The sequence below is a fragment of the Sturnus vulgaris genome, unplaced genomic scaffold (assembly GCF_052056855.1).
Source record: "Sturnus vulgaris isolate bStuVul1 unplaced genomic scaffold, bStuVul1.hap1 Scaffold_157, whole genome shotgun sequence".
Lineage (NCBI taxonomy): Eukaryota > Metazoa > Chordata > Aves > Passeriformes > Sturnidae > Sturnus > Sturnus vulgaris.
Window position 1 is genome coordinate 1,898,649 of NW_028276074.1, and position 21,997 is coordinate 1,920,645.

General features: G+C 49.2%; 1 protein-coding gene across 1 annotated transcript; it reads left to right on the forward strand.

Moving 5' to 3' along the window:
• The first annotated feature begins 243 nt into the window (after nt 1-243).
• On the forward strand, nt 244-1,206 carry LOC148218824 (olfactory receptor 14J1-like). The gene has a single exon (XM_088157767.1). It carries the CDS (start codon nt 244-246, stop codon nt 1,174-1,176), a length of 933 nt encoding a protein of 310 aa, XP_088013893.1. The 3' UTR covers nt 1,177-1,206.
• The last annotated feature ends 20,791 nt before the right edge of the window (nt 1,207-21,997 follow it).

Below are 21,997 nucleotides of genomic sequence, written 5' to 3' on the forward strand. Positions count from 1 at the left end.
TGGGAGGGGTCTGCAGGGCAGAGCTGAGCCCCCAGGGCTGGGCTGGGCTCTGGCAGCAGTGGCAGGACCCAGCCCTGGGCACAGGGAAGCAGCTGCTGGCAGGGAGAGCTCCAGTCAGCAGAGCCCTGGGAAGGCAGTGGGGGGAAAGTGCCACCAAGCTGGGCTGGGATATTTCAAGTGCTCTCCAAAATGAACTATTCCATGATTACTTTTCTTACAGATCTCCATGCCAAGACACAGCAAATGTCCAACAGCAGCTCCATCAGCCACTTCCTCCTGCTGCCATTGGCAGACACGCGGCAGCTGCAGCTCCTGCACTTCTGCCTCTTCCTGGCCATCTCCCTGGCTGCCCTCCTGGCCAACGGCCTCATCATCAGCGCCGTAGCCTGCGGCCACCACCTGCACACCCCCATGTTCTTCTTCCTGCTCAACCTGGCCCTCACTGACCTGGGCTCCATCTGCACCACTGTCCCCAAAGCCATGCACAATTCCCTCTGGGACACCAGACACATCTCCTACTCAGGATGTGCTGCTCAGCTCTTTTTCTTTGTGTTCTTCATCTCAGCAGAGTATTTCCTCCTGACCATCATGTGCTACGACCGCTACGTGTCCATCTGCAAACCCCTGCACTACGGGACCCTCCTGGGCAGCAGAGCTTGTGCCCACATGGCAGCAGCTGCCTGGGCCAGTGCCTTTCTCAGTGCTCTGCTGCACACGGCCAATACATTTTCCCTGCCCCTGTGCCATGGCACTGCCCTGGGCCAGTTCTTCTGTGAAATCCCCCAGATCCTCAAACTCTCCTGCTCACACTCCTATCTCAGGGAACTTGGGATCATTGCTGTTGGTGCCTGTTTGTTATTTGGTTGTTTCGTGTTCATGATTTTCTCCTATGTGCAGATCTTCAGGGCTGTGCTGAGGATCCCCTCTGAGCAGGGACGGCACAAAGCCTTTTCCACCTGCCTCCCTCACCTGGCCGTGTTCTCTCTGTTTGTTACCACTGGGTTTTTTGCCTACCTGAAGCCCCCGTCCATCTCCTCCCCATCCCTGGATCTGGCAGTGTCAGTTCTGTACTCGGTGGTGCCTCCAACCCTGAATCCCCTCATCTACAGCCTGAGGAACCAGGACCTCAAGGCTGCAGTACGGAGACTGATGATTGGAAGATTTAAGAAACGGTAAACTGCTGGTCAAATTCTGCAAATGATTTGTAATAAAAGCCACCCTTGAAAATTCTTGTTGGCTTCATTTTGGAGGTTATTGTCTTTTTTTTTAGTTTTTTACTATAATCCATAAAGAAATTTCATTGTTCATGCTGTTTCTCATTTTCTTGCTCTCCACCTTCCCTGTGGCCACAGATTGTAAATAAGGTGCTATGCTCTTGGTGGCTTTAGATGAACTAAAGAATCTCTACCCAGCAAAGTTTTCTCGAGATATGTTCCTTTTTTCCCTTCTCTGGAGCTGCAGCAGCAATGTCCTGAGCAGAGCTGGGGGCAGATCAGTGCTGGCACAGCAGCTGTGCCCAGCAGCAGCAGCATTTGGTGTTGCCAGTGCTGCTCCTGTGCCACTGCCCCACTGCCCTCTTGGCCCTCATCTTGATGCAGGGCCCTCATGCTCTCAGGGCCGGGCACAGCCCTGGGGGTGGCAGTGTCGGGGCTGCAGCAGGGACAGGCCATGGGCACTGCTGGGGCAGCGCTGACGCCTCAGGCCAGGGCCTGGGGGCTCCAGGCTCCTTGGCCAGGCTCTCTCCACAACACTTGGCCAGCCCAATGCTGAGCACAGAAAAGCCCCGGGAGCAGCCCCAGGCTGGCCTTGGGCATGGCTGGGGGCAAACAGCATGGCTGGTGCTCTGCAAGGTGCCTGCAAGGGGGACACCCTGGCAAGGAGCAGCAGAGCAGGGGCTGATCCATCCCCACTGTGCTGGACACCCCAGGGCAGCGTCCCAGAGCGTCCTCATGCACCTGCCAACAACATCCCCCCTCTGCAGCCCTGGCCTCTCCCCCAGCTCACACAGGAGCCGCATCCTTGCAGGCACACACACGGCAGCACTGGCTCAGGAGCCCCTGTTTGCATTGCACACAGCAGGGTCAGCACCCCCATGGTGCTGCTGTGGGGACATGGAGCTGAGTGAGCACAAATGCCATCAGCCCCTGGGGCCAGCAAGGGCTGGGGGACGGCAGGGAAACCACTTAGTTTTGTCGTGGCCTCTGAAGTCAGCCAGAAAATTTGTTCCCCTGAGCTGTGAGTTTCCTGTCCCACTGCAAATGTTGTTGCTCAGAGCCAGGACTGCCTGGCACCCACCCCCAATCTGCCCTGAGCATTTCCTTTGCTTCACCTCTGCTTTCTTTACTCTTTCCGGATCCAAATTTTTTCCTATTGCCCAGCCCTGTCCCCTCCCTTGCAAACAGCCCATCCCTGTTTGCCCTTTCCTCTCTGGCCTCACTCCCCATTTCAATTCCTGAGTTGGCACCATGGGAACATCCCTTGGGGAGCAGGATCATCCTCCAAGTGCTTCAGGAATTGTCTGCAGGGTCCTGCAGTGCCTCGTGCTGTTCCCTTGCCAGAGGCACCACAGGCCAGGGGGGCACATCTGGGCTGCTGTGTCTGGGTGTGGGGCTCCCTGTTGTGGGCAATAAGGAGGGGCTGGAGAGCTCTGCAGGACTGACAGGATGGGCTTTGGGGCTGTGTGGAGAAGCTGAGGGACCTGGGCTGCTGGACCTTGTGAAGAGGAGGCCCAGGGCTCATCCTGCAACTGCTCCAGGGGTGATTTCAGAGAATCACAGAATCAGCAAGGTTGGATAAGACCCTGGAGATCATCACGTCTCTCCTGTGCCCTGACACCACCTTGTCTCCCCTGAGCCCTTTCTTCTCCAGGATAAACAACCATAGCTCCCTAAACCACTCCTCAGAGCACTTCTCTTCTACACCCCTCACCAGGATTTTTGCCCTTCTCTGGACACACTCCACCCCCTCCATGTCCTTCCTAAACTGGGGAGGCCAGGAACTGGACACAGGACTCAAGGTCCAGTGTCAGCAGTGCTGAGTACAGATGAAGAATCACTGCCCTGCTTCTGCTGGCCACACCATTCCTGATCCAAGCCAGGTGCCATTGGCCTTCTTGGCCACCTGGGCACACTGCTGCCTCATGTCCAGCCTGCTGTTCATCAGTGTCCCTAGGTCCCTTTCTGCCTGGCCTCAGTCCAGCCACTCTGTCCCCAGCCTGTAACCCTGTAGGGGTTCTTGTGGCCAAAGTGCAGGTCCCAACATTTCATCTTGTAAAACCTCACCTTGTTGGATTTGGGCTTTGGATCCAGCCTGTCCAGGTCCTTGTGCAGATCCCTTCTACCCTCCAGCAGATCAACACTCCCAGCCTACTTGGTGTCACCACCGTTCCATGAGGACCTAGAGTGTCACAATGGTCTCCATGATTCCATGAGGCCTCCCAGTGTCACAGTGTCCTTCTGGTTCCATGGGAGCCCTTGGTATCACAAAGGCCCTTGGATCCTTGGGCCTCAGAGTTTCACAATGGCATCTTGATCCCCCAAGCCCCTGTAGTGTCACAGTGGATCCTTGGTTCCATGAGGTCTCTCAATGCAGCAATGCTCTCCTTCTTCCACAGTGTCACAATGGTCTCTTGGTCCCAAGGGGCACCACAGTGCCAAATATGTTTCCTTCATTCCAGGAGTCCCTGAGGAGCAGCACTGGCCCCTTGGTTCCATGGGCCCTGCAGTGTCACAATGGCCCCATCATTACACGAGGTCCTGCTCTGTCACAATGCTCTGCATGGTTCCACGAGGCCCTGCAGTGTCACAGTGACCTCTTGGTTCCATGAGGGCTCTGAGTGCCACCATGAATTCCTTGGTGCTGCAGGGTCACAATAGAGCCCTGGTTACACAAGATCCTGCAGTGTCACCAGGGACCCTTGGTTCCATGGGGCTCCACAGTGTCACAATTGCTCCCTTAGTTCCCAGAGTCCTTGCAATGGAACAATGGCCCCTTGATTCCATTGGACCCCAGGCTCTCACAAGGCTCTCCTTGGTTCTGCAGTGGCACAATGGCCCCTAGGTTCCACAAGGCCCTGCAGTGTCACAGTGGCCTCTGTGGTTCCACCAGGACCCAGACTGTCACAATGGATTCCTTGCTTCCATGTAGCCCCACAGTGTCACAGTGGCCCCTTGGCTCTGTGGTGCCATGTCATACACAGTGTCACTCTGGTCCTCTCAGTCCCACGAGGCCCCACAGTGTCACACTGGCCCCTTTCTGCCCAGGGCCCTGCAGTGTCACAATCATCACAGAATCACCCAGGCTGGAAAAGAGCTTTGAGAGCATCAAGTCCAACCTGTGACCCAACACCACCTTTTCACTCAGACCATGGCACTCAGTGCCATCTGCATTCTTTCCTTAAACACTTCCATGGAGAGTGACACACTCACGTCCCTTGGCAGCTCATTCTAATACCCAATCACCCTTTTTGTGAAGAATATTTCCTAATGTGCAGCCTAAACATCCCTTGGTGCAGCTTTAAGGCTGTGTCCTCTTGTCCTGTTGCTGTTCCCTGGGAGAAGAGCCTGATCCCAGCCTGGGTGCCCCCTCCTGTCAGGGAGCTGTAGAGAGTTATGAGGTCTCCCCTGAGCACCCTCCAGGAGAAACATCCCCAGCTCCCTCAGCCACTCCTCACAGGACTTGTGTTCCACACCCCTCACCAGCTTTGTTGCCCTTCTCTGGACATGCTCCAGACCCTCCATGTCCATCTTAAATTGGGGGCCCAGAACTGGACACAGCACTCGAGGTGCTGCCCAACCAGTGCTGAGCAGGGGGGAAGAATCACTGCCCTGCTCCTGCTGGCCACACAATTCCTGGTTCAGGCCAGGTGCCATTGGCCTTCTTGGCCACCTGGGCACACTGCTGCCTCATGTCCAGCCTGCTGTCCATCAGTTTCCCCAGGTCCCTTTCTGCCTGGCTGCTGTCCATCCACTCTGTCCCCAGCCTGTAGCCCTGTAGGGGTTCTTGTGGCCAAAGTGCAGATCCCAACATTTCGTCTTGTTAAACCTCCCCTTGTTAGATTTGGGCCCTGGATCCAGCCTGTCCAGGTCCCTCTGCAGAGCCCTCCTATCCTCCAGCACATCCACACTCACACCCAGCTTGGTGCCATCTGCACATTTGCTGATGCTGCACTCAATGCCCTCATCCAGATCATCAATGCAGATATTGAAATCCACGCTGGCTGGCTCTGATCCCTCAGCCATCCTGTAGGTGCCCTGTGATGGCACTCAAGGTGATCTGTTCCATCACCTCACCAGGCACCCAGGTCAGGCTGACAGGCCTGCAGTTCCCCACATCCTCCTTCCAGCCCTTCTTGGGGATGGGCTCACATTGGCACCTCCAGTCCTCTGGCACCTCCCTGCTGAGCCAGCACTGATGAGAAATGATGGAGAGCAGCTTGGGGAGCTCATCCAGCAGCTCCCTCATCCCCCTAGGATGGATCCCATCTGGTCCCAGAGACACCTGTGAGCACCTGAGTGGCTCAGCAGGTCCCCAGCTGCTTCCTCCTGGATTACAGGGGGTCTGTTCTGCTCCCTGTCCCCATCTCCCAGCTCAGGAGAACACTTGTCCTGAGGACATCCTGGCTTATTGTTCGAAACTGAGGCAAAGAATGGGTTAAGTAGCTCAGTGGATCCATGGAGATCATTGTGGCATTGCAAGGCCCCATGGAATCATGGAGACCATTGTGACACTGTGGGGAACCAAAGGGCCATTGTGACCCTGCAGGGCCTCATGGAAACAAGGGGCCATTGTGACACTGAAGAAGCAAGGAGAGCTCTGGGACACTACAGGAACCCATGGAAAAAAGGGGAGATGGAACTGATCTGGCTGGATTGGCCTTCTGGGGGACACCTGGCAAGTCTGGCTGATCCTGGCATGTCAAGGGCTGCCTCTCATCAGCTCCTGGAGCACAGGGGCTCTGTGCTTTCCTTCCTAGGGAAAAGAACTCTCTGTATTTCCTGGTGCCCATTGCTGAAAGTGGTACTCTCTGTAAAAACTTTCCTATATACAAGGGTTCTCCCAGCCAAAATCTGCCAGGACAGACAGCTCTGGCTGGCCTTGGCATCCTGAGGGCTGTCTCTCATCTACCACTGAACAATGGGGCTCTGTGCTTTCCCTCCAGTGGAAACGGACTGCCCTTCTCACCTAGGTATCAATGGCCAAAATTAGGATTCTATCTCCAAGATTGGCTCTATCCAAGGATTGCACCCAAAAATAAGTAGCCAGGACACACAGGTCCATCTGCCTTGTCCTCTGGTGATTTTCTAAGACTATGATCAGAATATTTTCATTTGCCAGCACCTTGGAGTGGGCCCAGAGATTTCTCAAGTTGGGGTTTAAAGGCCTCAAGCAAAAGACACCTATATGGAGCACAGGTCCTCTGTGCTCAGTGGACTGGAGACTGAGGAGAACAGAGGAGAGCCTTGGGAGGGACTGAAGGGCAGCATCAGAGATGGTGGATCCTTTAGACATAGTAAAGAAAAGCTGGAGAAAGAAAGAATTAATGCAACGTGCAGATGAGGAGGCCTGGACTGGACATGAGGAGAAAGGAATTGTTCTACCAGGGCAGGGTTGTGATGCAACAAGTCCCCCAGAAAGAGTCTGGAGCAGCCCAAGGCTTTGTGTGTCCAGGCAGAGGCAGGCAGGAGGCAGAGCTGTCAGCAAAGGAAGGGGCCAGCGAGGTGGGGCAGCCAGGGGATGACGACAGCCTGCAGGGACAGAGGCGCAGGGCATGGACACCGTAGGACAGCCTGGGCTGCAGAGGCCACAGGGATGGGCAGCAGCTGAAAGGCCCTGACAGAGCCAACTCCTGCAGCACTTGGGCCATGCAGGCTGGCCCTGGGCCTGAGGCCAGCAGGGGACAAGTGAGCCTTGCTGTGCTGGGGCCTCATTGCCTCCTTGTCCCTGCTCAGCAGCCTGGCAGGGGCCGCCCCATGGTGCTGCCCTTGGCATTGCACATGCCCAGAGCCCAGTGGCCCGGGAAGAGCCCTGAGCAATGAGGGAGGGACAGGATCTGCCTTGCCAGGGGCTGGGGCTCAGCCCTTGGCCCTTGGCATTCCTGAAACACATCCAGGTTTGCTCAGCATCAGAGACACCTTTCCCTTGTTTGTCCCCACCTTTCATCAGTGCCTCCAGTGTTCTGCTCTAACTGGAACCTGGGTGTTGAAATTCAAAATGCAAGGAATTCTCAGAACACTGGGTCTGTAAGCTGAAGCTTAGAACTATGCATAGTTAAGTAAGGATAGGTTTAACTTTAGAATTTTAGATAAAATAAAGGTAGTTACAAAGGGAACAAGAAGTTTTAAAGTACAGCAATGTAAGTTTGTGTGTTGTGATATAATTGGCTAAGGAAGTTGACACTGTAGCATGAGTCAGTAAGACAAAATAACTTAGTATTGAATTAGAAATTTAAATATCTCTATTGACAGTGTTTTATTGCTTAATAAATACTTAAAAGACCTTGTAACCATAAGTCCTGTGACTTCTACGCCATGCTGTGAACATCTGTAAGACAAATTTACCCTTTCTGTCTGGATAGAAAATAAAAAAATTAAACCAAACTTTCTAAAGCCACTCAGAAGTCCCATCTCTCTGCTTCATTCAGAAAAAGAAAAAATCCAGACCAAAAAAGGTAATAATAAAATAATAAGCCCACTTAAGAATTATATCATAAAATGAAAAAATTGATACTTTAAAATTGCAACATAAAAACAATAAAACCTGCACCTGGGGACACTTTCTTTGTCATGTCCTTCAGTGGGACCCATTAGAACCTCAGGAAACTTTGGACTTCGAATCTGACTTCGAATTCTTGAGAGGTTTCTGTTCCTCCTTTATCCTATTTTTTCCAACCTGACATCATTGTCACCAATTTTCTGCTCTAATTCAACCCTTGGGAAACCTTCTTCTTCATGTTTATCAGTGGGACTCACTAAAAGTAAGAAAAACCTTGGAGTTTGTGTCTGACTTTGAATTCTTGAGAGGTTTCTTCAACTCCCTCTCAGGGACTGATGTTCAGGGACTCAGCCCCAACCCCGAGAGGGTCATTCAAGTCCTTGTGCTGTGTCTGTGCTGCTGAGCTCCTGGCAAAGGCAGCACTGCAGAGAGAGAGCCAATATTTCCAAAATATTATTTGGAGCTGCTTGGCAGCACCAAATGCACCACGGGGCTCATTGGGATCAAGCAAGTCCTGACAAACCATGGCTCTGCCTTGATTTCCATCTGGTCTGGTGCAGTTCATTTTAGGAAGGTTTTCAACTCCAGTTATGGAGAAATATCTGAAAGAGCTTCTTAGAAATATCCATTCCTATTTTCAAGGGTGTATTTTATTACTGCTCTCTTTTGAGCAGAGCTGATGCAGCATTCTGTGATTGATGTTGATCCAGGGTCTCTCAGGAGGTCTGGCAAAGAGGAGTTTTCTTTCTTTGTCAGAGCCACTTCCGGGACTACAGCTCCCATGATGCTTCGCAGTTCCCATAGAGTGCTATTGCAGCCATGACTTCATCTCCCATCATGCCCCGCGCCCCGCCGAGAGCCATTGGAGCTGTGCCCAGAACTCCCATGATGCTCCGCGGCCCTATTGAACCGTATTATACCTGTGCCTACAACTCCCATCACCCCTCGCGCCCCGGAGAGCCCCGTTAGAGCCCCCCCAGTGCCCCCCTGGACCCCGAATGGCCCCAGATTCCCCGCCCTGACCTCCAGATGCTCTTCTGGACCTCCAAGAGTTCCCCCAGGCTCCGAAGTGTCCATCACAATCCCTCAGTGCCTCTCCTAGTGCCCAGTCATGTCCCCCAAGTTTACTCCAGACTCTCAAGTTCTGTCTAAATTCCCTCTCCAGACCCAAAACTGCCTCAAATATACTCCAGAAATGTCCCCATGAACCCCAAATGGGTCCCTTTTCATACGGTCTGAGAAAATGATTAAAAAGATAACAATGCTACTAAAAATAGGACTAATAATCATAAAGCTGGAGAAATCCGTAGCCAATAGTGGTCACTTATTAATGAAGGGAATTGTGTTACTTAGAAGCAATGACCAAAAAATTTTTGGTTGCCAAAAATGTATGGATTTTTTAACATAAATAGAAAATTAAGGTAATAAAAGTATGGAATAGTATTATTATGAAAAATATATTATTTTAATTTTGTAAATTAATAATCTTTTTTTTGGCATGTCAGTCCGAGGTGGGTGATTTGAGACACGTTGATGTTGGGGGTGAGGAGCAGGGTGTCCAAACAGGGTCAGCCTGCAAGGGGCTCGCACTTCTGAGGGCCCAGACCTCCTAAGGAGACATTCAGCATCAAGATCACCTGGGGAATGCTTCAGTCAGCTCTTCTCTAAAATGAAAATTGAAAAAATACTCATGTGATTAAAAACACAAAAGTCATGAGATGCACATCAAATCCTTCCTCATTAACAAAACTCCAAATTGACTCCGAGCAGCTGCACAACCCCTGATAACTTGAAGACAACTGGAAGAAGACAAGGTGTTCCTGAGGACTTTCTCTATTTTTATGATCCCCAAGGTGGATTTGGGGCTGAGTCCAGGACCCTCAGGCACTGAGAGAAGGTTGAAGAAGCTGCTCAAGGAGGCAGAAGCAAAACTCCAAGTCCCTTGGAGCATCAGTGGCCCCACTGAGGGCAGGGAGTGCCAAAGGCTCCCCAGGGACTGGTGAGAGCAGATCCTTGAGGGCAGGATTGCAGGAGCCCGAGGCTGTGAGCAGGGAACTGCAATGCTGAGCAAGGCCTGGGCTGGCTGGAGGAAGCAGAAAGGCCAAGGCCTGAGCCCAGGCCTGGCCCAGCAGGGCCTGTCCCTCACGGGGGGGCTCGGGGCTGTTGCTGGGGCAGTGGGATGGCAGGGGCAGCAAGGACAAATGTCATCAAGCTGTGTGACACTCCAGATGCTCATGGAACCAAGGGCCAGTGTGACACAGCAGGGCCTGATGGAAACAAGAGGCCATGGTGAGCCTGCAGGGCTGGAACACCCCAGAACACTGAAATGCTGGGGGTGACCAAAGGTTTCTTCCCTCGGACTTGGTGCAGAGGAGAAACCCCAGCCAGATATTCTGAAGAAGTCAAAAAGACACAAAAATTTTACCGGCAAAGTACAGAAAATCAAGGAACTTTTTACAAAGATTAAATACAACATCTTAGTCAACATAAAATATTTATCATAGGAAGAATTTGATTAACTTAGCCTATTTAACCAAGAAACCTTTAAACACTTAAATTGTTGAGGTACGCAAAACTGTTCTGTATAAAGAGCATTAGAAGGAGAGGAAAGAGAGAGAGGCAGAAAGACAGAAACTCTGAAGATAGACACACACATGGCTCCCAACCCCTGGGGTTCCAGTGTGGGTGAGACACAGACCCCAGGAGAAGGCAGGGTATGGACCATGGGCTGAGCGCCTGCTCCGTGTTTTAAGCCCCTGGGCCTTCGTGGGCCTCCCCCAGGTGGGACTTGTGATTGCTGGGGCAATCAGAGCCTGGGTCAGCACCACCCCACTGTGTGACTGATTGACAGCTCATCCCCAGGTGTCTGGGACATTGATCTCATCCAGCCTCTGACAGCGACCATGGTGACCATGGAACCAAGGGTCAGTTGTGACAAGGAATGCAGGAGATCCAGGGATGCCATGGAGACACTCTGGTGACTCATGGAATCAGGGGGACCTTCGTGAAACTCAGGACCCCTATGGAACCAAGGGTCAAGGATGAAGCTGTGGGGCCTGTAGAACCAAGGAGCCATTGTGACACTGATACAGGGAATTCAAATTAAAATTATAGTTAAGGGTAAAACACAGGAGGCTGCTTTAAGTGGAAGGGTGCTGACAAGACTCTATGAGTACTTAAAATTCTCTGTCTTTGCAAGAATAGGAGGACAGGGCAAGGGTACAAAAAGATAGAGGGGCAAGAATTCGCAAACAGGATGGAAGAGCAAGGCCCCTTCCAGATAAGGGGGATTCTTTAGACTCCTGAGCCAGCAAAATCTGGTATCAAGGGGTGGAAAATGGCCAAAGACTAATATGCATGCTCAAAGAAAGTGAGGTGAAAAGTTCAGCTGAGAGGAAGACTGTTTACTTCATCCCAAGGACCCCCAGATGACCAGCAGAGTGACCAACATGGAGCAGTGTGCAGTGGCAAAGAGGTGTGGAGCTAATTTTAATATGAAGCAGGGGGGGTTAGGAAATGAATATGTATTAGGTTTATTGTGTATTCCTAGTTTGTAAAGAATAAAAAGAGAGGCTCAGGTTGCTGAAGGTGTGCATGTTTTTGGAGGAGCTATCCCTCATGCACCTCAGTGCTGAATAAAATACATACCTATAACTTTCGTTGTAGGTTATAAAATTTTTACAAGCGTCAATTTGGGTGACCTCGCTGCCCCCCTGAGATTTTGGGTGCCCCCTTTGCTCTCCCCAGAGCTGGAGCTTGTGCAGAACACCGTCTTCACTGACCCCACAGACCAAGGTGCCTGGGTGTACCTGCACTACATCCTCTCCCAAGACAACTCAGGGCTCCCTCCCACCCCTGGGGCCCTCACCTGAAGTTTTGGGGTGCGCCCTGAATGTTGGGGTGCCCCCTGACAGCCCCACAGCTGCCAAGGGTCGTCTGTATCCATGTCAACTGGGAGGATGCAATAGTAGCCATCATCATTTCCCAGCCCATCATGGTGAGTTGGGACACTTGGGTGCCCCAAACATCACCTGGATATCCAGAAAAATCACCTGAGTACACTTGGGTACCCCCAAAAATCACCTGGGTGCCCAAAAATCACCTGGGTCCCCTCCCCCAAAATCACCTGGAACCCCTCCAAAACCACCTGAGTACCCCTGGGTATCCCCAGAAATATCCTGGATCACCTCAAAAATCATCTGGATATACCTGGGTCCCCACTGGACACCTGGATCACCCTAAACCCCTGGGGGCCCCCTAAAACTACTGTCCCAAAAATCGTTGCTTTGATTGGGTAGACCTGGTGTCCCTACATTACTGTTGATTTCAATAGGGTAGCTCTGGTATCCTGTTTATCCCCATTTATTTTTATTTATCACTTCCAGTGGTCCCAGTTATGTCCCAATGCTCCCAGTAACCCCAGTGCCTTCTCTTAGCCGCTCCCAGTACTACCAGTGCTCCCAGTGCTCCCAGTGCTCCCAGTTTAACCAGTAGCCCTTCCCAGGCAAGCCCTATTAATGGATAGACCTGGTGTCCCAAAATCCCCCAATGACTTCAATGGTGTACATCTGGTGAGCCTTGATCCCCTTTGACTTCAATGGCTAGACCTGATGTCACCAAATCTTTTGAGCTAAAATTCAAATTTGAGGTGTGCTATTCCCAGTTTTTGGGCTGAAAATGGAGATTTTTGGGCTTTCCTGAAGGCACAGCTCCAGCACAGGCCGCAGGTGTGGGATCAGGGTTTCAGAATTGGCTTCCAGGAATTCATCCAGGACTTCCAGAGCATCAGCACTGTGATCGTGGAATGGAAATTCCCAGAATTCAGCCCAACATTTCCGCCAAATTTCCCCAAATTTCCTCAAAATCCCCATTGATTTTAATGGATAGACCAGATGTCCTTAAATCCATATTGACTTTAATTGGCAGCTTTGATGTCCAAAAAATGCCTATCAGGATATTATTATTACAAAGGACGGGGCAACTGAGCGATACTGTAAAAGATGGCTTATGGCCTCATGGTGTCAGTCCCATAGAAAGTGAGATATTAAAGGTGTTATCTCCAAAGTCATAATATCAGAACCTGCCTAATTCTTGGTTACAATGCTCAATGTTAGGTTTTTAGCCAATCAAATACTTCTGTGAAGTTTGCTAGCACCCTTTTACACCAATCATTAATTTCTTTGCTTCTCATGGCTTTGCTGCAATGTGTCATTTTTACAACCAATCATAAAACACTTCACAAACCTACATTGATGCATCTTAAAATTACAGTTAAGTACATAAGAGGTTCTACTGCTAAACTTTAAAATTTTTGCTATATAACTTATCATACTTCTTTTCTTACATAACACAGACTTCTGTTTGCGTAAAATATATTTCTACTTCAACTACAAACTTATATTCTTGTTATTTCTCTATTTTACTGTTAATGTTCTGATTGTCCAAGATTTCTCCAAGGTCTTTGGTCAAACCTTGGATCGATCTCAATCTCTGAGCCTGTTTGCACAAGGCCCTGAGAGCTCTCTGTGCCTGCATTTCCCACACCACCTGTCATCTCTGCCTCCAATTTCCTGCTCACACTGGAACCTGGGGACACTTTCTCAGTTGTGTCCCTCAGTGGGACCCATGAACAGTATCAGAAAATTTAGAGTTTGATTCTGACTGAATTCTTGAAATTCAAACCATGGTTCTGCCTTGATTTCCCTCTGGTTTGCTGCCATTCATTTGGAAGTTTTTCAACTCCAGTTATGGAGAAATAGGACAAAGAGCTTCTAAGAAATATCCATTCCCATTTTCAAGACTGTATTTTACTACTGTTCTCTTCAGAGCAGAGGTGATTGCAGTATTCTGTGATTGATATTTGTGAGAAATGGATTTGTAAAGGATTCTCAAAGCCTGACTGAAAGCTCACACAGTCTTGTACATCTGGATGCAAACTCTGAGATAACTGTGCTGACTTAGAAAGGCCCTGGAATAGAGAAGACATTGTAGAGAGAGATTGAACTAGAAACAAGTTTCAAACAATGGCCTTGCAAAAAGATCAGATATTTTGGAGAATTAGAACTGTGAAAGTTGCATTGTGGCAAGACCATGTATTGTAAAATAATAGGATATTGTTGTTAGAATTATTAGCACCATTGTGTGGCAAAACTTAATATGCTTAAAAATATTTCTAAGGTTTTATAACGAGGAAATAACTTGGCTTCTGATAGAATGGCATTGAGTTTTACATCTCTTATGTTTCACCCTTCAATAAGACTGATAATGGAAGAAAATAATGTAAAAGCCACTCAGTTGCCCTGTCTCTGTAGAGCTGGGATTTTCCAACAGTTCTGAGTCCCTGGACATCAGTCCCTGAGAGGGAGCTGAAGGACAACGTCTCAAGAATTCAGAGGCAGATTCAAACTCCAAAATTTATAGAAGTTTTAATGGATTCCACTGAGGGATAAGACTGAGAAAGTGTCCCCAGGTTCCAGTTAGAGCAGAACACTGGAGGCACTGATGACAGGTGGAGACAAACAAGGGAAAGGTGTCTCTGATGCTGAGCACACCTGGATGTGTTTCAGGAATGCAAAGGGCCAAGGGCTGAGCCCCAGCCCCTGGCAAGGCAGATCCTGTCCCTCCCTCATTGCTCAGGGCTCTTCCCGGGCCACTGGGCTCTGGCCATGTGCAATGCCAAGGGCAGCACCATGGGGCGGCCCCTGCCAGGCTGCTGAGCAGGGACAAGGAGGCAATGAGGCCCCAGCACAGCAAGGCTCACTTGTCCCGTGCTTTCAGTGAAGACTTTTTTCCTGATGTCAAACCTATCCTACCCCTGGCTCATCTGCAGACTGTGTCCTCTCATTCTGTCAGTGTTTGCCTGGGAGAAGAGACCAACCCCCACCTGACTACAGCCTCTGTTCAGGTGGTTGTAGAGAGTCTCACTGGAGACCATTGTAGCCATTGGGGTCATTGCAGCACAGCAGGGCCTCATGGAATCAAGGGGACCACAGTGACAGTGTGGGGCTCCATGGGACAAAGGGGCCATTCTGACACTGTGGAACCAAGGAGATCATTGTTACACTACAGGGCCTCATGGAACCAAGGAGGCCATGAGGACACTTTGAGGCCACTTTGAGGAACCAAAGGACCATTGTGGCACTGCAGGGCCTCATGGAAACAAGGGCACAGGAGTGACACTGTGAGCTCCAAGGGACTGAGGGGGCATTCTGACACTGCAGAACCAAGGAGACCATTGTGACACTATGGGGCATCATGGAGCTGAGAGTCCTTTGTGACACAGCAGGGCCTCATGAAACCATGGAGGTCATTTTTACAATTTAAGGTTTTGTGAAACAAAAGGGCCATTGTGGCATTTCAGGGCCTTATGAAATCAAGGGGCCATTGTGACACTGTGAGGCTCCATGGATCCAAGGAGCCATTGTGACACTGCAGGGCCTCATGGAATCATGGAGTCCATTGTGACACTGCAAGACCTCACTGAAGCAAGGAATCGTTGTGACACTATGGAGTCCTGGCAGGCCAAGGGACAATTGTCACAATGTGTGGCACCATTGAACCAAGGAGTCCATTGTGACACTACAGGGCCCCATGGAACTGAGGATTCATGGAACAGTGCTGGACCCCATGGAACCAAAAGTCCATTGTGACACTGTGGGGCCTCATGGAATCCTGGAGGCCATGATGACACTTTGAGGCCTCGTTGAATCAAGGGGCTCTGCAGTACCTTGTGGAACCAAGGAGACCCTTCTGCCATTGTGAGTCCCCACGGAACCAAGGGTCCATTGGGATACTGCAGTGTGGGAAATGCAGGCACAGAGAGCTCTCAGGGCCTTGGGCATACAGGCTCAGAGATAGAGATGGGTACAGGGTTTGACCTGAGACCTTGGAGAAGGCTTAGAGAATTAAAGCATTAAAGTGAAACAGACACAAAACAAGAATATAAGTTTGTAGTTGAAGTAGAAATATGTTTCAAGAAACCAGAAATATGCATTACGTAAGCAAAGCAGTATGTTAAGTAAGATAGCAAAAGATTTTAAAGTTCAGCAAAAATAACTTGTTATAAAGTTAATTAGATGTTAAGATGTATCAATGTAGGTTTGTGCAGTGTTATATGATATACTGAAATATGATGCATTGCACCAAAGCCATGGGAAGCAAAGCAATTAATGATTGGTATAAAGAGACACCAGCAAAGTTCATAGAAGTTTTTGATTGGCTAAAAGACTAACATAAGGCATTTGTAACTAAAAATGAGGAAGCTTCTGATATTATGGCACTGGATGTAACACCTTTAATGTCTCACCCTTCTATGAGACTGATGAAATAAAGCAATAAACCATCTTTGACAATGTCTCTCAGTTGTTCCATCTCTTGTAATATTAATCTCCCAATAGAGATCTTATGGACATCAGGTCTACCCTTTGAAATCAATGGCAACGTAGGAATAGCAAGTCGACCTATTTTAAAAAATCAAGGGGGATTTAGGAACATCAGGTCTACCTTTTGAAATCAATAAGGATTTAGGGAAACCAGGATTACCCACAAGTCAACACGGATTTTGCAGAAATTTGGTGCTGAAATGGGGAAATTCGGGGAAATACTGGGCTGAATTCTGGGAATTTCCATTTGAGGATCATGGTGCTGACAGTCTGGAAGTCCTGGCATAATTCCTGGGAGCTAATCACAAATTCCTGATCCCACACCTTCAGCCTGTGCTGGAGCTGTGCCTCCACTTAAGCACAAAATCTTCGTTTTTAGCCCCAAATCTGAGAATTCCAAGCCCAAAGTTGGGATTTTTGGCAGCACAAATTTTCAGACATTGGGTTTACCCATTGAAGTCAAAGGGGATTGAGGGATACCAGGACTACCCATTAATAGGGCTTGATTGGGAAGGGTTAGTGGTTCAACTGGGAGCACTGGGAAGGGCTAAGGGGGGACACTGGGATTACTGGGAGCACTGGGGCATAAGTGGGACCACTGGGAGGGATTCATAGAGATACATGGGTATAAACAGGACTCAACATGTACCCTTTAAAGTCGATGGGGATTCAGGGACACCAGGTCCACCCAGTCAAAGCAATGACGATTTTTGGGACACCAGTTTTGGGGGCCCTCAGGGGATTTGGGTGATTTAGGTGTTCCATGGGTACCCAGCTGTATCCAGGTGATTTTTGGGTTAATCCAGGTGATTTTCGGGGGTACTGATGAGCACTGAGGTGATTTTTGGGGATACCCAGGTGTACCCAGGTGATTTTTGGGGAGATGCAGGTGATTTGGGGGAGTACACAGGTGTACCCAGATAATTTTGGGAGATCTCCAGGTTATTTTTGGAGCCCCCAAGTTTTCCGACTGAACTGGATGGGCCAGGAGAAGATGATGGCCACTGTCCTCCCTGTCGATGTCGACACAGATGACCCTTGGCAGCCGAGGGGCTGTTGGGGGGCACCCCAACATTCAGGGGGTACCCCAAAACTCCAGGTGAGGGCCTCAAGGGTGGGAGGGAGCCCTGAGTTACCTCAGGAGAGGATGCAGTGCAGGTGCACACAGCTGCTTTGGTCCGTGGGGTTGCTGAAGGCAGTGTTCTCCACCAGCTCTAGCTCTGGGAGGGGGCAAAGGGGGCACCCCAAAATATCTAGGGGGCCGTGAGGGACACCCCAATATCTGAATACTCAAGTGTACTAGAGTTCAGGTGTACCCATTAAAGTCAAAGGGGATTTAGAGACACCAGTTCTACTCATTCAACCCAACAGAACGCATCACCTCCCACTTTAGGTGAGCGAGGGGCTGGAAAATTTGGGGGATCCTGTGAAATTGTGGGAATTTTACTGGGGAATTGCTCACATTTCTTCAGCCTTTCATGTGGCAGCGTCCCAGCCTCGCCATTTCTGGAATCCCTGGCAGCTGCAGGCAGTGGTGCCAGGATGAGAAGTTGGAGAAGTCACAGCTCAGCAGTGCCCCAGCAAAGGATAGCTTGGCCTCAACACCCACTGGTGTTCCTAGGCATAGACTGAGAGGGCACCAGTATAGACCAGTAAGCACTGAGAGCCACCCCCGAGCTTCTGAGGCCCATCATGGCAGCTCCCAGTATAAACCAGTAAGGCCTCATGCACCAAAACCCATCCTCACTGTAGTCTAAGGGCTCCCAGGTTTGTAGTGGGAGGCACCAGTATAAGCCAGTATGCACTGGGAGCCACTCCTGAGCCCCTGAGACCTGTGGCAGCAGCTCCCAGTATAAACCAGTAAGGGCTGATGTGCCCAAACCTGCTCCCAGTGTGGTCTAGAGGCTCCCAGTGTGATCTAGTAAGATGGGGAACATAAATGATTTTGAAAGCTCAGAACCTTAGGAGTCTATGATATGCTTAAGCAGGTAGAGGGGAAATTGAACACATAGCAGAAATGGTATGTAACAAACCATATAAGAACTTATTTGCCAGGAAAAAGCTTTAAGATAACATATATTGCAAAAACTCATCAAGGCAAGACCTGGCTATTGTACAAACCCAACAAAACACAAACCTGTGGCTTCAGAAACCAGCCAGGACCAGCCAGGTGGTTTTGAGTGGGACAAACTGACCTGAGGGAGAGCCAAACCTCCACTGGACCTGCCCAGAAGCAGAGCTCAAACAGCGATTACTGAGGAAGACATACAGCCTTCATCCCAAAAACCACCAAACACGACCACCAGGAGGGGTGGCAGCTAATTATAATACAAAGGGAGAGAAGGTGGAGATGGGTGGGCAGGGAGGTGTGGGCTTGTGGGATCAATGTGTATTTATACCTGGAACCTGTCTTGACCAGGTACACGTGGTTTGAAGGAAATATCCCCCCATGTGTCCAGGCTGGCAATGAAACACTCTCTACAATTTCAGTGTCAAGTGCTGATTCTCGAAATCAGTTGTTGAGCCAGCCAGAAGGTCTTCGTCTGTCTGCTGGAGCACAGGGGACATCGACATCCCAGTGCACCCCGGACTTTTTCTGGAGCTGACCTCTGCTCCCCGGTCACTCTCTGCAGGGATGAGCAACCAACCTCCTATATGGCCTAGAGGAACGTTTGACCAAAATGTTTTGGGGGAGGCCCAAGGTAAGGTGAGCCTGTAAGACACTAGGGATGCCTGCACATGGCTAACAGTGTGTCAGAGACATCCGACACACAGAGCTGACAGGTTTGGGGAAGGTATTTGGAAGCTGGCAAAGGGGTTGCTGTTGACCACTTAGGGTGGCCACTAGCAAGTTTGGGGGTAACTTGAAAAGGACCTACAGTGTTATCAATATTATTAACAGCATAACTCACTGCTATAACCATAACTGCCATAAATTGTGCTTGTTGTTTGTTGTAGGGTGGTGGAAGGAATCATTTTCTATGGTGGTTGGTGTTTTGTGTTTGCATCACTCTCATTTTGGTGGTGGAGATTTTGGATTTTGGGCAATGTCTGCTCTGTTTTCTGTAGTGGACCTGTGCAATGTCTGGTGTAACACTGCCCTCTTGTGTTATTAACTGTCATTGCAACAAGTTAAGATTTCTGTTCTTTTCTGAGGCGTGAGATTCTATTGTTTCTGATGTAATGCTGCCCTCTTGTCTCTGTAACTGTCAATGACAGGTCAGTGATTTTTTTTTTGGAAACTCTCAGAGTTAAAAAGGTGGTGGAAGTTGGGAGTGAGTGTGGAGGGCTCGACCAAGCAAGGAGGAAGCCCTTTCTAGGTGGCTCCAGATTGAGCCCCCGGATTTCTTGAGGGATCAAGGGAAACTTGTACGGTTGGTACGGGAGGACGGGGGAGTAGAGCAGGTACACTTGGGAGGAATATTCTCAGATTCCATAGATAATCATCTGGGTTTTGATTGGGAGCAACCTCTAATCGAAAGGGAACCTAGAAGGGTTAGACCAATTCCTTGCTTTGCGTGTGGACCAGCAATTTGGACACCAAGGTGGCATCCAGCCTGGGACCTCCTACAGTGTCATTGGTGCAAAAGGAAGTGGCACTGCAGATCTAGGAGGTGGACGCCTACATGCCCCAGGTGTACCCCGGACCCATGGCATCATATTCAGGAATTAATACAGGTTGAGTGTGAGATTGTGAATTTGATCTGTGCAAAGAGTCTTTCAGTTCCCAAGGATTGGCTCGTTTTCGATGACCACTGGGAGGAAGTGAAAGAATATTGCCAGCAGAGGTTTGGGAGAGGAGATAAGAGAAATAAGGAGAGAAATCATGGGGACCCAGCAAAATAAAGAGGTGCCCAGGAGGAGCCCTTTAGGATGTATACTGACCCACTGGAAGGAAGTTGTGGGGACAGGAGAAACGGAGAAAAAAGTGTTTTCATCAAATACACTAATCAATAGTGGCTTCTCTAGAAATCAGAAGATGGGGCAAAGTGGCCATTAAATGGAACATGGGACTGTAACACCATGTTGAAGTTAATGTTGTTTTTAAGGTGGGAAGGAAAATGGGATGAGGCACCATATGCAGATGTTTTTCACCTCACAGAACCACCCAGAATGGCAAAGGGATTGTGGTATTAACCCTCCACAAGACCCACTGATCCTAGCAATGGAAAGAGAACACAGAAGGGTCTCACATATATTAAAATGATGCTGCTCAGCCTGTAGTCTTGGCCAGAAGTGCACTAAAAATGACAAGGTATATAAGGAAGAAGACTCTGATCTGGATGATCTCCCCTCCTCCATCACTAGAGTTGGGTGGGAGCCCAGGAAGGGCACCAGATCAAACTCCAACACCCCTGGGAAGTCCAGCATCCTCCCATACAAGGGCAAACCTAGGGAACAACCAGCACCTTTGCAGGCACCTCTTAGAGAAGAAGTGGGACCAGATGGACCTTTAGATATTACTAAAGGTTCCCTTCAGCAGCAATGATTTGGAAATTTGGAAAAGGAATGTAAAGGATTACAGAAAGGACCCTCTAAGTAGAGCTGAACACTTTTGGTTAATAGTGAAATCACATAACCCGGATTGGAATGCTATACAGTTACTGTTCCATGCAATGACAGAACCAGAGAAACAGCTGATCCCAAAGGTACCCTGGGATTTGGCCCAGGAGCACTGTAAGACATGGGAGAGGATGTAAAGGAATTCTTTCCCCACAGGACCCAAAGTGGGATGTGAATAGAATGGCAGGAAGACAGAAGGTACAAGAATATCAGGAGTGGATTGCAAAGGGAATAGAGAAAGCCATCCCCAAATCTATGAACTGCTCAGCTTTATATGCTATTAAACAAGGTCCCTTTGAGTCACCACCTGAGTTCTCAGACAGGCTGAGACACAATGCGTCGTAGCACACCTTTGGACCCAGATCAGATATCGGGATACAGCAGTGAGTGTCATTATTTTTAGGTCAATCCACCGGTGATAGAAGATGCAAACTTCAGAAATTCAGACCCACTGAAGGAAGAAACTTAGAAATGTTATTGGATAAAGCCTGGAAGGAGTTTAGCAATGGAGAAGAAGGGAATAAGGGGAAAGAAGGATGGGTGATGGCAGAAGTTAAAAAGGAAGATGAAAATTTTAAAAAGGGGCTTCCCCCTCTGCGCCTAGGAATAAAAGAATGTGCTCTATGTGAGCAATTAGGCCACTGAAAAAATGAATGCCCAGAACGCCGAGGAAAGGGAAACAAAGGGGCACGGGTAGTGGCAAATGTAAATGAAGACTGACAGGAACCAGGGGGATCTTCCCTGGCTGATCCCTTGGTTATAACGAAGCCAGGGGAAAGAAAAGATCAAAAGCAAATAAAATTTTTAATTGATACAGGGACAATGTGTTCGATTTTAAACACAGCTTTAACTCAGGTGGGAGAAGATTATATTATAGTTAAGGGAGCCAATGGCCAAGCTGAAAAGGCTTATTTTTGTGGACCACTAAAATATAAATTGGGAAAACTAGAAGGCTTGCATAAATTCTTATACATTATGCCTAATTAACCACATGCACTCCTCGGAAGAGATTTGCTTGAACAATTGAATGCAACAATCAGATTTGAAAAAGGGGAGGTTACTCTGGAGGTGGATACTCAAGAATATATTCAAATAATGAGGTTCCCATAGAAGGAAAAATCGGTGAAGATTTCATCACCCAGGTGTACCCTGGTGTGTGGGCCACTGAGAAGCCAGGAAGAGCTAAGAAAGCATCACCAGTAGAGGTAAAGCTTAAAGAGGGACAATGACCAGTAAGGATAAAACAATAATCCCTTAGAAAGAGAGGGTAGGGAAGGAATCAAGCTGGTAATAGAAAAATTCTTGCACTGGGGTCTGTTAAGGGAATGTGAATCTGATTT

Coding starts and splice junctions, on each gene's coding strand:
- LOC148218824 (XM_088157767.1), top strand. CDS start 244: ATGTCCAACAGCAGCTCCATCAGCCACTTCCTCCTGCTGCCATTGGCA.